The 12899-nt window shown below is 61.6% G+C and overlaps 1 protein-coding gene across 1 annotated transcript; it reads right to left on the bottom strand.

The window, feature by feature from the left end:
* Positions 1 to 5215: 5215 nt before the first annotated feature.
* Cd248 (CD248 molecule) lies at positions 5216 to 7728 on the bottom strand. The gene has a single exon (XM_048360033.1). The coding sequence runs from the start codon at positions 7706 to 7708 to the stop codon at positions 5438 to 5440; it is 2271 nt and encodes a 756-aa protein (XP_048215990.1). The 5' UTR covers positions 7709 to 7728; the 3' UTR covers positions 5216 to 5437.
* Between the last annotated feature and the right edge of the window lie 5171 nt (positions 7729 to 12899).

Consider the following 12899-nt stretch of genomic DNA (forward strand, 5'->3'; position numbering starts at 1 on the left):
TGAGCACTGTCCCTGGCTTCTTTTTGCTCAAGGCTAGCACTCTGCCACTTGAGCCACAGCGCCACTTCTGGCCGTTTTCTGTATATGTGGTGCTGGGGAATTGAACCCAGGGCCTCATGTATACGAGGCAAGCACTCTTGCCACTAGGCCATATCCCCAGCCCTTGTGAGACTCTTATCTCCAGTTAAATTACCAAAAAGGTAAAAGTGGAGCTGTGGCTCAAATCACAGAGCGGAAATAGCTAAGGAACAGAGCCCAGGTAAGGTACTGAATTCAAGCCTCAGTACCAGCACCAAAATCATAATAATAAAGTTCAAACCTTGGGCTGGGAATGTGACTTAGTGGTAGAGTGCCTACTTAGCATACATGAAGCCCTGGGTTCAATTCCTCAGTACCACGTAAACAGAAAAGGCCGGAAGTGGCACTGTGGCTGAAGTGGCAGAGTGCTAGCCTTGGGCAAAAACAAGCCAGGGACAGTGCTCAGGCCCTGAGTCCAAGGCCCAGGACTGGCTCCCAAGTAGCTGGGATTATAGTCATGTACCACCATTCCCAACTGACCTTTGAGTTGAGCTCTAGATATGACAATCAAGTGTCTTGGGGCAAGTTTTCTGCACTTGGACGTCGAAACTGGCCCCCACCCCACTGATAAGCCAAACAACTCCCACTAGGTCTCACCACCTCTCAGTGTCTTCAAATTGGGAACCAAATTTCAACATGAGGGATTAACCACAGTGATGATGATATGAAATCTACCTCCATGAATGGCGCCACCCAGGACACAAGTCAACAGCCACTGTCAGCCTCTTCCTTTCCACCAGCCCGTGTCGGGGGCCTGTTCAAACGTACTTGCTCACCACCTGTTAATTTTGCTCTCCATCTCCAACTCTCCACCCTCGGGGATGTTGTTGCTCACCTAACTGGCCACTCTTGCGTGCCCTCTCGTGGAGTCTCTCTGGTATAGCAGGGTTTCAATAAAGGTACTGAGTAGAGGGCAGGTTTATTGTGAATAAAACAGTGACTGTTATGGTATCCATTTTTCTCAGATAAGAAGGCAAGGACTGAGCCATTAGGGAACCTGTTTAAGGCCCCAGAGTCATTAAGTAGTTGATCTGGAATCAATCAGAACTGTAAGATGCAGAATGCCAGAGCTTACCACTGTTAGTTGGCCTCCTGATGAGAAGTCCCTGAGCTCAGCCTGGCAGTACACATTGTACTCCAGCTTCTTGGGAGGCAGAGGCAAGAGAGTCTCAAGTTCAAGGCCAGCCTAGGACACAGGCAAAATTAGCCACCCTCTGGCATTAAAAACAAAGACTTGGGTGTGCGGCTGAAGTGATAGAGTCTAGTATGTGTGAAGCCCTGGGTTCAAGCTCCAGTACCACATGCACGTGCACACGCTCACACACAGATTCATTGAAACCATCCAAATATGGGCTCTCAGGACCCCTAAAGCAGCACCTCATTTAGGCATCCACTGGATCTCACATTCATAAGAACTGTCTTATTCATGAGCGCCATCCACCAAAACCACAGACGACTAATTTCCTGGAGGAAGAGGCAAATCCTAGTGCCTTTGACCTCTCTGAAAATCTGCGTCTTGCAGACAGTTTCTGAGAGGTGAATATCTTCTGATTAAGACCTGCAGTTGCCGGGCTTTGGTGGCTCACGCCTGTATCCTAGCTACTCAGGAGGCTGAGATCTGAGGCCAGCAGTTCAAAGCCAGCTTGGCTGGTTCACTCGAGGCTGGTGCTCTACCACTTTTGTCACACCTCAACTTCCGGCTTTTTGCTGGTTACTTGGACATAAGAATCTCATGGACTTTTCTGCCGGGACTGGCTTTGAACCTTGATCCTTAGATCTCAGCCTCCTGAGTAACTGGGATGACAGGCGTGAACCACCAGCACCCAGCATCACTGTTGTTTAGAACCAGCCTCTCCCATCTGCAGCAGCCCGGGCACCGAGGCTGGAAATGCAAGAATTCACCTTCTCAGGTGTGAAGGTGGCGATAGGGAAGGTTGGTGCTTGAGCGCCACCAAGTGCCTCGAATGGGCAGCAGAGGGCGCCCAGTGAAGGTTTAGCAGATGATGGGTTCCATCCGGGGTGGCTCCCAATCTTAGAAATGTTTGAAAGTATTTTATTGAGCTCCCGGCCCTGGACTGTAGTCTCCTGACCTTAGGAGCTGCCTGTGGTGAGGCAGTTAAGTGGAAAATATTGTCAGATGTGCTGAGAGAGGGGCCGACCGGAGATGCTGTCAGACATAAACCCTTCCCTAAAAACCTATTACCTTCACCCCCTACACGGGGCTTCTAAGCCAAACCCACCCATCCCACCAGGCAAACCTGCACCCTAAGGAAAGTGTCTATACTTTGAAAGGCTGATTGGGGGAAAAAAGAGGGACCTGACTTAGAAAGTCTGAGACCATCAGAATTCCACCAGCCACTCTAAGGGCTGCCAAGGCCCAGCGCTGGGGGCTCGTTCCTGTAATCCTAGCTATTCAGGAGGCTGAAATCTAAGGATTGCTGTTTGGAGTCAGCCTGGGTAGGAAAATCTGTGAGACTCTCATCTCCAATTAACCACCAAAAAAGTCAGAAGTGTAGCTGTGGCTCAAATGGTAGAATGCCAGCCTTGAACAAAAAAGCTAAGATACAGACAAGGCCCTGAGTTCAATCCCCAGTACCAGCACAGGAGATAGACAGATAGACAGACAGACAGATAGATGGTATCTAGACAGATAGATGGATGATAGATACATTGATAGATAGCTAGATGACTGATAGCTAGTTAGCTAGATGGTAGACAGATCTTCCAAGATCCACCTCCCTTGGGATGGACTTCCAGATACAATAAAGAGCACCCGTCCTCGGGTGAGGTTCAGGAACATCTTTCAGATATTTAAGTAACACAAGTCAAGCAACCATTTAGGGAGCAACTTTGAATCCTTGCGGTGGCTGCACATCGGCGGTGCGAACGCAAGGTGGCGCCGAAGGCCCGTTCATCGGCGCCGTCGGTCCTGCTTCCCTCCTCCGGGAGAAGCCGGGATCCCGGGAGTCTGCGGGTAGGAGGGGGCGCCGGGGCCGCGTGCAGGGGCGTCCCGGGCAGAGGGGAGGGTCTCCGCAGGCCGGGAGGGAGGCGACGCCGACGCGAACTGGGCGCGGCTGGCACCTCCATGGTGGAGCCTTGCTGCGGGCGTGGTCTGTGCGCAAGGGGGCGGAGCCTGAAGGCCAAGTTGGGTCATATTACCTGCGTGGGAAGTGTTTGTGGGCAGAACGTCTCTTCTGGTGGGAGGGCTTAAGGGCGGAGCCCACCAGCATCTCCACGGCCGGGCCTGGTGGGGACGGGGGGGAGGAGGAGGGGGGTCCCTGTGGGTGAGCCATCCCCTCTAAGGGAAGTATGTGAGCGAGCCCTGAGTGGGCTGCCTTCCTCGCGTGGGAGCTGGGCGAGGGGCGGGGCTCCCGTGGGGGGCGGGGCCCGCGGAAGGGCCCTGGGGAGCTCGCAGGTCTCCGGGAAGGCGGGGCTCCCTGCAGAGTCCCAGGCTCCGGACAGAGGCGGGGCCGGCAGTTGTGGCTCCTCAAAGGGGGAGAATGTGTAAAGTCTGGGCGGAGTCCATACCTCGGGGAAGACTAATAACTGCCTGCCTGCGCCAGCCTAGGCGAGGGGCGGGGCTTCCGGTGCGAGGGCGGGGCCTGTGCGGCGAGGGGGCGGGGCAATCGTTCTGTAGGCCTCTCAGCTGGCGGGGCGTGAGGCTTGTCAGCGTCGGTGGGTGGGGTCTAGGTGGAGGGGCGTGGCTTTCTGGCCCTGGTGGGCGGGGCTAGCCGCGCCGGAATCCCCGAGCCGCGGCCGGGTGAGGCGGGGCCTCGGCCGGTGGGCGGAGCCCGGGCCTGGCGCAGGCGGGGGCTCTGCGCCGGGAGGCCGTGTGTTTAGGCCCGCACGCAGCTCCGCATCTGGTGCTCATTACCGGATGACAAAGAGCCGGCTCTGGGCCCCCTTCCCCACTCCCATCCCCCGTCCGACTACGGTGCATTTAACTCTTTCCTGGCCTCTGGACACCCGGCCGGGGGTGACGGGGTGGGGGGTGGGGGGCTCTAGTCCTCCAGGCCCCGCAGACTGTGTCGCCCCCAAGCTGCGGCCTCACCTCCCTCCCGGGCTCGGACGTCGGGAGAGCCCCGGGACTGCGCCCCCACCCAGCAAGCCTCCCCGGCGGCGTCCCGGAGGTTAAACCTGGGCAGGATCTGGCGGGGGCGTCTGGTTTGAGTTAGGGGAACGTGAGAGCGGCGGCCGGGGGCGGTGCGTGGCGCTCCCCGCCCCCTCCGCGACCCCCTCGGCTCGCCCCCAGCTCCAGCCCCGCCTCCCCTGGGCCCTTGGCGTCCGCGTAGGGAAGGGGCTCTGGGCCACCCCATCTTTGCCTGTCGGGGGTGGTAGTGAGGGCTTTGCCCCGTTTTAATTAGAGACTTGGAGAGGCTGAAACTGAAAAATTATAGAGGTGGTGGGAACCGGCGCCTCCTTCGCCCAGGTCCTTCCCCTCCCCCCAGGGCAGGGAGCCCGGGGGCAAGGGAGGTTACCACACACACCGAGATTGAGGACCAGCCCCTCCTCGGGATGCTCACTCCAGCTGGAGGCGGCGGTTCTCCCCATCCCCACCCACGTGGAGAAGAGCCAAGGTGCCACCTAGTGGGAGGAAGGCCTTGCCCCTGCCCCTGCCCCGGGAGCTGGGCCTGGGGTGTTTGTTGTGGCCCCAGTCAGCTCTGTCATGCCAGCCTCCTAGGAAGGAGGGAGGAACACCTCCGAGAGCACCCAGGAGGCAAGGGTGGCATTATCCTTGGGTGACCCTGAGCCCCAGCCGCGGACTTTGAGCAGAGAGTTCACAGGAACTCACCCTAGCCCCTTCTCTCCCCTGAATCACCAGCTCCAGAGCCCACGATGGGCCTCCAGGCCCCAGGCAGGCTCCGGTTCAATGCGGCAGAAGCCCTCATCCCAGGATGCTCCCCCAAATTCAGCACCCACCACCCCCTTCTTGGAGCTTCAGTCTATGGAATCCTCCCTCTGGAAAATAGCAGGCCCTTGGGGTTTGCTGTGTGAGGGGAGGCAAGGCTCTACCCTCTCTGGGCTCTGGCTTCCCTGGGAGTCCTGAAGCACGCCCTTCCCTTAGGGAGTCTTACCTAGACAAAGGAAGGTTCGCTCTTTGTTTCTGAGCCCTCCCCTCAAGCATCAACGGGGATCGGGAGCTTGGGGTGAGGTTGACACCCCATTTATTGGAGGAGACCCCAGCACCTACTGGGGGGTTTAGTGTGTCCTCTGCCACACGCGCTGGGCCGAGCGAGCAGAATGCCCTCTGTCCAGCTGGGCACCCCCCCTGGGTCCCCGGTGGGTGCGGCCTCTGCCCTCGGCGGCATGTCCAGCGTCCATGTCCCTTCCCCCGACCCCGCAGGGGGATCCGGGCCCGTCACACACTGGTTCTGCAGGTCTGTACCCCTGTGAGGCTGCCCCTTGGGGGTGCGGGTTCCGTGGGGCCCTTGCTGCCAGCATGCGTGACCCAGCGGTAGCAGTCGGTGATGCTTTTGTTGGGGGCGTGGGGGCCGCAGCGGGTGCAGTACACGATGCCCAGGGCGAGCAGGACCACCAGGAACACGCATGTCGGTACCAGCAGAGCCACCAGCAGCCAGCGGTCATCCCTCTGGCTCCGACCCGCCGTGTCAGCCTCGGCCATCGCGGTGGGGGCCGCCGTGGGCGCCACGGAGGGCAGCCACGGGGCCAGCCTGGGACCCGGACCTCGTTCCCGGGGGACTTGGGGCACTGTGGGCCGGGGCCGGGGCGAGAGGAGGGCGGGGGTCTGGTTAGTGGGACTCTGCGAGGGCCGAGGAGGGGGGAGCCTTGGGGCCTGGGAGGCAGCCGGGTGGTGCTGGACCGCGGTCGCGAGGGAGCTGGACGCGGTGGGCAGCGAGGGCTGGCCGGGGGAGCTCCGGGGGGGCTGGGGAGGCTGGGTTCCGAGCCCCGGGAAGCCCGGGGCCAGGGGGGGCCGGCCGGCACTGGGCGTGGCGCCCCGGGGGGCGGGGCTGGCTGGAGTGTGAGCCGGGTGAAGGACGGTCTGGGTGTCAGCCCCCAGGGCGTCCGGGGACCCGGGGGGCCGGAGGGCCGGGTGTTGGGCTGAGGTCACGGGGGGCCGGGGGGCGGGGGGGCGAGCTGGGAGAGTGGAAGGGATGACGCGGGGCTGGTGGGCAGAGTGCGCGTCCCGAGAGCCGGCCCCGACCCCGGGGATCTGGTGGTCCCGGGGCGCAGCTGGCCGCGCGGCAGGAACCGTGGGGGGTCGCAGGGCGGGGCTCGGGGGCCGGCGGGTGGCCGAGAGGAGCGGGGTCCGTGGGGCCGAAGGCAGCGTGGGGCGGGTGGCGGAGACCACCGCGGGCCGGGTGGCGGAGAGCACGGCGTGGTCGGGGAGCCCGGGGGCGCTGAGCGGGGGCGGCCAGGTGGGCTCGTCGGGGTCCTCGGGGAAGCCGGGCCCATAGGGCAGGCCGAAGTGGGGTGGCGGCGTGGGCTCCATCCACGCGATGCCGGGCGGCTCGGTCCAGCCGCCGTCGAAGACCTCCCAGGCCTCCTCCACGTCCTCGCCGTCCTCGCCGTCGTCCAGCAGCTCGTCCCTCAGGTCCTGGGACGCGCGCGCGCCCGTGGCCCCCGCGGGGCTGCAGCTGATGCCGTCCTCCTCCAGCTCGTGGCCCTCGCGGCAGTAGCACTCGAAGCCCCCGACGTAGTTGACGCACATCTGCTGGCACACGCCGGCGATCTGGCACTCGTCGGTGTCCACGCAGCGGTGCGGCTCGTCCTCGGCCGGCCGGAAGCCCAGGCGGCAGTGGCAGCGGAAGCCCCGCGGCCCGCCGGGCTCGCACTGCTGCTCGCAGGGGGCGCGGGCGCACGGGTCCTCGCAGCTGCGCCCGTCGGCCGCCAGGCGGAAGCCGTCGGGGCAGCGGCAGGCGGCGCGGCCCGCCTCCTCCACGCACTCGTGCTCGCAGCCGCCGTTCTCCGGGCCGCAGGCGGGGCCGGGGCACAGGGGCCCGGCCGGGGACCAGCCCACCCCGCCCGCGGGCTGCTGCGCGCAGAGCCGGGAGGCGCCGCGGCCCGCCCCGCAGCGCACGGCCGCCACCGAGCCGAAGGGCAGCCACTGGAGGTCGGCGGAGACCAGGTGGAAGGGCGTGGTGTAGACGGCGGGCCCGTCCTGCCCCGCCTCGTCGGGCAGGGCCGGGCAGGCGCCCTCGAAGCCGAACTGGCACAGGTAGCCGTCCACCGCCAGGGTGCAGGAGCCCTCGAGCCAGCGGTGCGCGCCGCCCGCCTCCAGCGCCACGCAGCGCTGCGCCGGGCAGGGCCCCGCCGACGCCGGCTGCGCCCAGTTGGTGAAGGCCGTGTCCTGGTCGCCCGTGGTCCAGGTGAAGCCCCGCAGCGGGCGCTGCGCCTGGCACTGGCGCGCCGGCCGCTGCAGCCCGATCCACAGCAGCCCGCCGGCCGCGCCGCCCGCGCCGCCCAGCAGGCCGTCCACGCGCCGGGCCTCCTCGGGGGTGCGCGGGGTGGCCAGGTCGCCGCCCAGCTCGCGGCAGGCCCGCCAGGCGTCCAGGAAGGTGCGGCGCCGCGGGAAGAGCGCGTAGCAGCTGCGGGGCCCGCAGGCGGCGCGGGGCGCGGGGCCCAGCGCGGGCACCGCCGCGGCCCAGGCCAGCAGCAGGCGGAGCAGCATCGCGACGCCCCCCGACTGGCCGGCCCGGGCCCGCCGCGGCTCTTGACAGGGGGCGGGCCCGGGCCGGCGGGCGGGCGGGCGGGCGGGCCGGGGGGCGGGCGGGCGGGCCGGGGGCGGGCCCGCGCGCGGCCCGGCCCTTGTAAGGCTCGCGCTGGGGCGGCTGCCAGCTCCCCGCTCCCGCTCCCCGGGGGCCGCCGGGGCAGGAAGCGGTGGGGTGGGGGGCGAGGAGGGGGCGAGGCGGGGCGGAGGCCCCCACCGGGCTGGGAGTCGGGGCGAGGGGGAGCCGCCGGCCGGGGAGGCCGCCCGACCCTCAGCCCCAGCGCGGTCTGCGGCCAGGCCGGGGGCCGGGCTGGGGGGTGGGGGGCGAAGGGTGGGGGGTGAGGGCGGGGGCGCCTTGCGGAGCTGGGACGCGGGGATCTGGGCGCCAGGCTCCCCACGCCCCTGCGCGGGGCTCCACGCTGCGCGCCCCGCCATTGCTTTCCAGCCACGCGTGTGTGCAAGGCGCACGTCTGTGTGTGTGTGTGTGTGTGTGTGTGTGTGTGTGGTACTCTCCCAAGACTCTCAGGGAGCCCCTGCCTCTCTGTGCACACCCACCCCAGACCTGCAGATGCCACCCCTAGAGACACAGCTCGGCGTGGGGGCCTGTGCTGCGTGGGCCTGCGCGGAACGGCATCCTCCACCTCTCAGGCCTCGCCAGGCCCCTTCCCCTTCCACTCCACTCCCAAGATTTCTGGCTCGGCCCGGGCCAGCACTGGGAGAGAGGAGCGAAGCGGGGGAAGGGCCATCCCTCCTTCACCCTTGCTCAGTCTGGGGCCCTGGGAACCTGGGCTTGGAGGGGGAGGAGGCAGCCCCCAAACAGGAAATGCCTCTCTGGGCTCCTGCTGCAGGAGGGCAGGGTGCAGAGGTTAGGGGCTGGCTGGGGGCTGGGCTGCTCTGGGGTTAGCAGCCTGACAAACCATGCCAAACCATGTATGGCCATGGGCTGGCATCAGCACATGCGACACGGGGACACACAGGGGAGTCCACCGTGGAGTCGAGTCCGGCTGGCCTCCGGGTCCTGCTGTGTTAGCCTGACCCCTCCAGCAGGGTGCAGAGGACAAGAGAGAGAGACTGGGGCAGGGGCTGTGGTGATGGGCCAGGGGTGGGTGACCAAGGAGGTCATGAAAAGCGGTCAGATTCTGAATTTACTTAAAAAATTAAGCTGAGAGAATGCTCTGCGGATCAGCAGCAGAATTCGAATCGGGAGCCATTTACAACACCGGGTCAGAGCTTCTTCTCCATCCCTGCACAAGAAAGCTTATTTGCTTTCTTTTTCTTTTCATTTATTTGGTTGCTTTGGGGGCTTGAACTCTGGCCTGGGCGCTGTCCCTGAGCTTTTTCAGCTCAAGGCTGGCGCTCTGCCACTTTGAGCTACAACACCACTGCTGGTTTTCTGGTGGTTCATTGGATATCAGAGTCTCATGGACTTTCCTGCCCCAGCTGGCTGGCTTGGAACTATGATGCTCAGATCTCAGCCTCCTGAGTAGCTGGGATGACAGTCGTGAGCCACCAGCACCCCGCTGTTTGCTTTTTCCCCCTTTTTCTTGCTTCCTTTCTTTTTTGGTACCAGTCCTAGGGCTTGAACTCTGGGTCTGGGTGCTGTCTCTGAGCCTTTGTGGCCAGGGCTAGAGCTCTGCCACTTGAGCCACAGCTCCACTTCTGGCCTCTTTGGTGGTTAATTGGAGTTATGAAATGCCCAGACTTTCTTTTTTTTTTTTTTTTTTGGCCAGTCCTAGGCCGTGAACTCAGGGCCTGAGCACTGTCCCTGGCTTCTTTTTGCTCAAGGCTAGCACTCTGCCACTTGAGCCACAGCGCCACTTCTGGCCATTTTCTACATATGTGGTGCTGGGGAATTGAACCCAGGGCCTCATGCATACAGGGAAAACACTCTTGCCACTAGGCCATATCCCTAGCCTTGCCCAGACTTTCATGCCTGGGCTGGCTTTGAATTGTAATCCTCAAACCTCAGCCTCCTGGTAGGTAGGATTCCCAGGTACGAGCTCCTGGGCACACTGCTTCCAAAGCCTTATGAGAAAGGGAAAAGGGAGTAAAGGTGAGAGGGGGTGAGGCTGATTGGTTTACATTGTGTACATGACCAGAACTGTCACAATCAGTCTGCCCCTTGTAAAACTAAGGTATGCTAGCCTAGTGGTGTTGGAGACTCACGCCTACATTAACTCCGGCATGAAAGTGTGAGATTTCCATCTCAAATTAATCACCAAAAAGCTGGATGTAGAGCTGTAGCTCAGGTGGTAGAGTACTAGCCTTGAGCAGAAAGGGCTCCGGAACAGCACCTAGGCACTGAATTTAAGCCCCAGAAGTGGCACACACACACACACACACACACACACACACACACACACACACACACACACACCCCTGGGAGGCCCAAACCTAGGCCCACATCTCCCTCAGAGGAAGCCAGAGTACTGCCCCGTGATCTGTCCCCAAAGTCCTCATCCTCCTCCCACCCGGTCCCCTTCACTTCCTCTGCCCCAACCACTCTGACCGTCGTGCTGGTCCTTAAACTCATCAGGCGTTCTGCCCCAGGGCCTTTGCCTCACTGGTCTCCCTGCCTGAATCATTCATTCTTACTGCAGTAGCCAAATGCTCTGTTCTTCATTTTCTCAAGTCTCAGTTCAAGTGCCCAAGTCCTGGAACTCACCCAACACTGTTACATCCCCCCCCCCCGCCGAGGCCCTGTCTTCCATTTCCCCCCTCTGCATCTATTACTCTCTCACATGGCATACTTAATTGTTGATCTCCTTATAGCCAGTGTCCTCTTAGTTAGAGTACCTTAGTCTTAGACTATTGGTACTCAGGGCCAGGCTGGGATTGTAAGGTGTTCAGGTATAATCCTGGCTATTAAGATATGGCTAGCATCATTCCAGAAGGGACCATCAACTATGTCCCTAGACATTGCTCAGTCATGTTCCTAACTTCTGCCCCTGTGATCTCCATGACAGTGGGGTCTTTGTCATCTTTCCTATGGTATCCTCGTGCCTGGAAAGTTCCTGGTCCAGAAACAATGCTCAATACAAGTTTGTTGAGCCAGGCCCTGGTGGCTCACGCCTGAAATCCTAGCTATTCAGGAGGCTGAGATCTGAGGATTGAGAGTCCAAGCCAGCCTGGACAGAAAAGTCCTTGATAGTCTTCTTGCCAATCACCTGCCAGAAAAAAGCTAAGGAATGGTGCCCAGGACTTAAGCCCAAGCTCTAGTACCAACAAACAAAAGTGGGGGGTGGGGGGTTGTTGAATGACTACATGAAGCTCAGACAAATGAAAAACCTGGTTCCCGGAACTCAGTGGGAAGGCTGAGACTCTGCCTGGAGCCAAAGCCCGCTGCTTCCTGACACTCACTTTGTCACCTGTATGAAGTCACAAAATCCCTGGGCTGGAGAGATCCCTGGCAGTCAGCAAGTCTGTTTGCAGATGGGGAAACTGAGGCTCAGGGAGTCTCAGCCTGGAGCCAGGGGCTCCTGGTTCTCTGATTCCTACTGGAGTCCACGTGGTGTGTGTGTGTGTGTGTGTGTGTGTGTGTGTGTGTGTGTGTGTGTGTGTGTGTGCGTGTGTGTGTGCATGTGCAGGTCCTGGGGCTTGAACTTGGCCTGGGTGCTGCCTCTGAGCTCAAGGGTAGTACTCTACCACTGGAGCCACGACTCCATTTCTCGCTTTTTCTTTGTCACTTGTGGGGATTGAACTCAGGCCTGGATGCTGTCCCTGAGCTTTTATTCCCCACTCAAGGCAAGCAGTATTCCTTTGAGCTACAGCTGGTTTTCTGGCGAAAAATGTCTCCCAGACTTTTCTGCCCGGGCTGGCTTTGAACTGCGATCCGTAGATCTCAGCCTCCTGAGCAGCTGGGATGACAGGCGGGAGCCACTGGTGCCCGGCCTAGTGGTCTTTCGGAAGCTTCGACCTGCAGCATGTTTTGAGAGGCGTCAAGGGGAAGAAGGCGTTCTGGGAGGAAGGCCAAAGCCTAAAGCCTTAAGTGCTGAGCCTGGAGCTCAGACAGGTCTGTCTGGAAACACAGAGGACTCACTGGGCCTACAACAAGGGAGGCCATGGTGAATAGAGAGCATGAGAGGAGAGCTTGGTCTGCGCGGCTAAGACTCGGTTGTGGAGGCCACGGGAGAAGGGGCACACGATGAGGAGGCTCCGTGGCTGGTGGGGGGTGGGGGTGGGTAGGACCTGAAGCCGGGGACCAGTTAGGCCGCTGTTGCAATCGGCTGAGAAAGGGAAGAGAGCTGGCTGGGAACGCAGCAACAGGGCGGGCCAGGCTGGGGGAGGCAGCCTCTGGAGGCTCCTTGGGGGCCGTCCTGAGCGTGGTCCAAGGGTGTGGTGAGCCCAGTCATGCTCCGGGCAATGGCCAGCGCTGGGCGTCTAACGAGGCGGCAAGCCGCCTGGCAAGTGGGCAGGTCAAATCCGAGGTCAGGACCCCAGCTCCCACGGGGGGGGGGTGCGGGGGAGAGGCTGGGGGGTAGGCAAGGAAAGCAAGACCGGGAGGGTCAAAGGCCAGATTCCAGATGTACCAGCCGGGCCTGCTTGTAAGGGGGGGGCGGGGGGGGAGCCTAAGCAGGAGGAGGGCCTGGGAGCTGGGGCGCGCATCGCACCTCCAGTCCCAACAAGGCTTGGGAGATCCAGCATGGGACTCAGGCCGAGCACTGGCGACGGCACCTACGCCTGTGATCCTCGCTACTGAGAAGGCTAAGGTCTAAGGAGCGCAGTTCAAAGCCAGCCCGGGCAGAAAAGTCAACTGGGAGACTCTTATCTCCAAGTAACCAGCAGAAAGCCAGAGGACGAACTGTAGCCCAAATGGTCGAGTGTCAGCCTTGAGTGGACAAAGCCAAAGCTAAGGAACAGCACTCGGGCCCTAAATTCAAGCCCCAGTACCAGCATGAGAGAGAGAGAGAGAGAGAGGGCACCTCATCCCTGGGTGTCCAGTTTGGGAGGGTGGTCAGGTCAGCATTCACCGGTCCTCTCTAGATTGGAGGTGCCCTAGTTGGCACTGGGGACCAACATCATCTGTGTGAGGAGCTGGAGAAGGGGTAGCGAGCGTCTGTTCCTTCTGCTGCTCTGGCTGGCCTGACTCATCTTGATTCACCCATAACACAAAAAAGATGCTCATGGATGCAAGAAGTGCTTGGAGGAAGAG

The sequence above is a fragment of the Perognathus longimembris genome, chromosome 13 (genome assembly GCF_023159225.1).
Source record: "Perognathus longimembris pacificus isolate PPM17 chromosome 13, ASM2315922v1, whole genome shotgun sequence".
Taxonomy (NCBI): Eukaryota; Metazoa; Chordata; class Mammalia; order Rodentia; family Heteromyidae; genus Perognathus; species Perognathus longimembris.

Bases quoted from the DNA above. Each gene is read 5' to 3' on its own strand.
- Cd248 (XM_048360033.1), bottom strand. From the start codon at position 7,708: ATGCTGCTCCGCCTGCTGCTGGCCTGGGCCGCGGCGGTGCCCGCGCTG.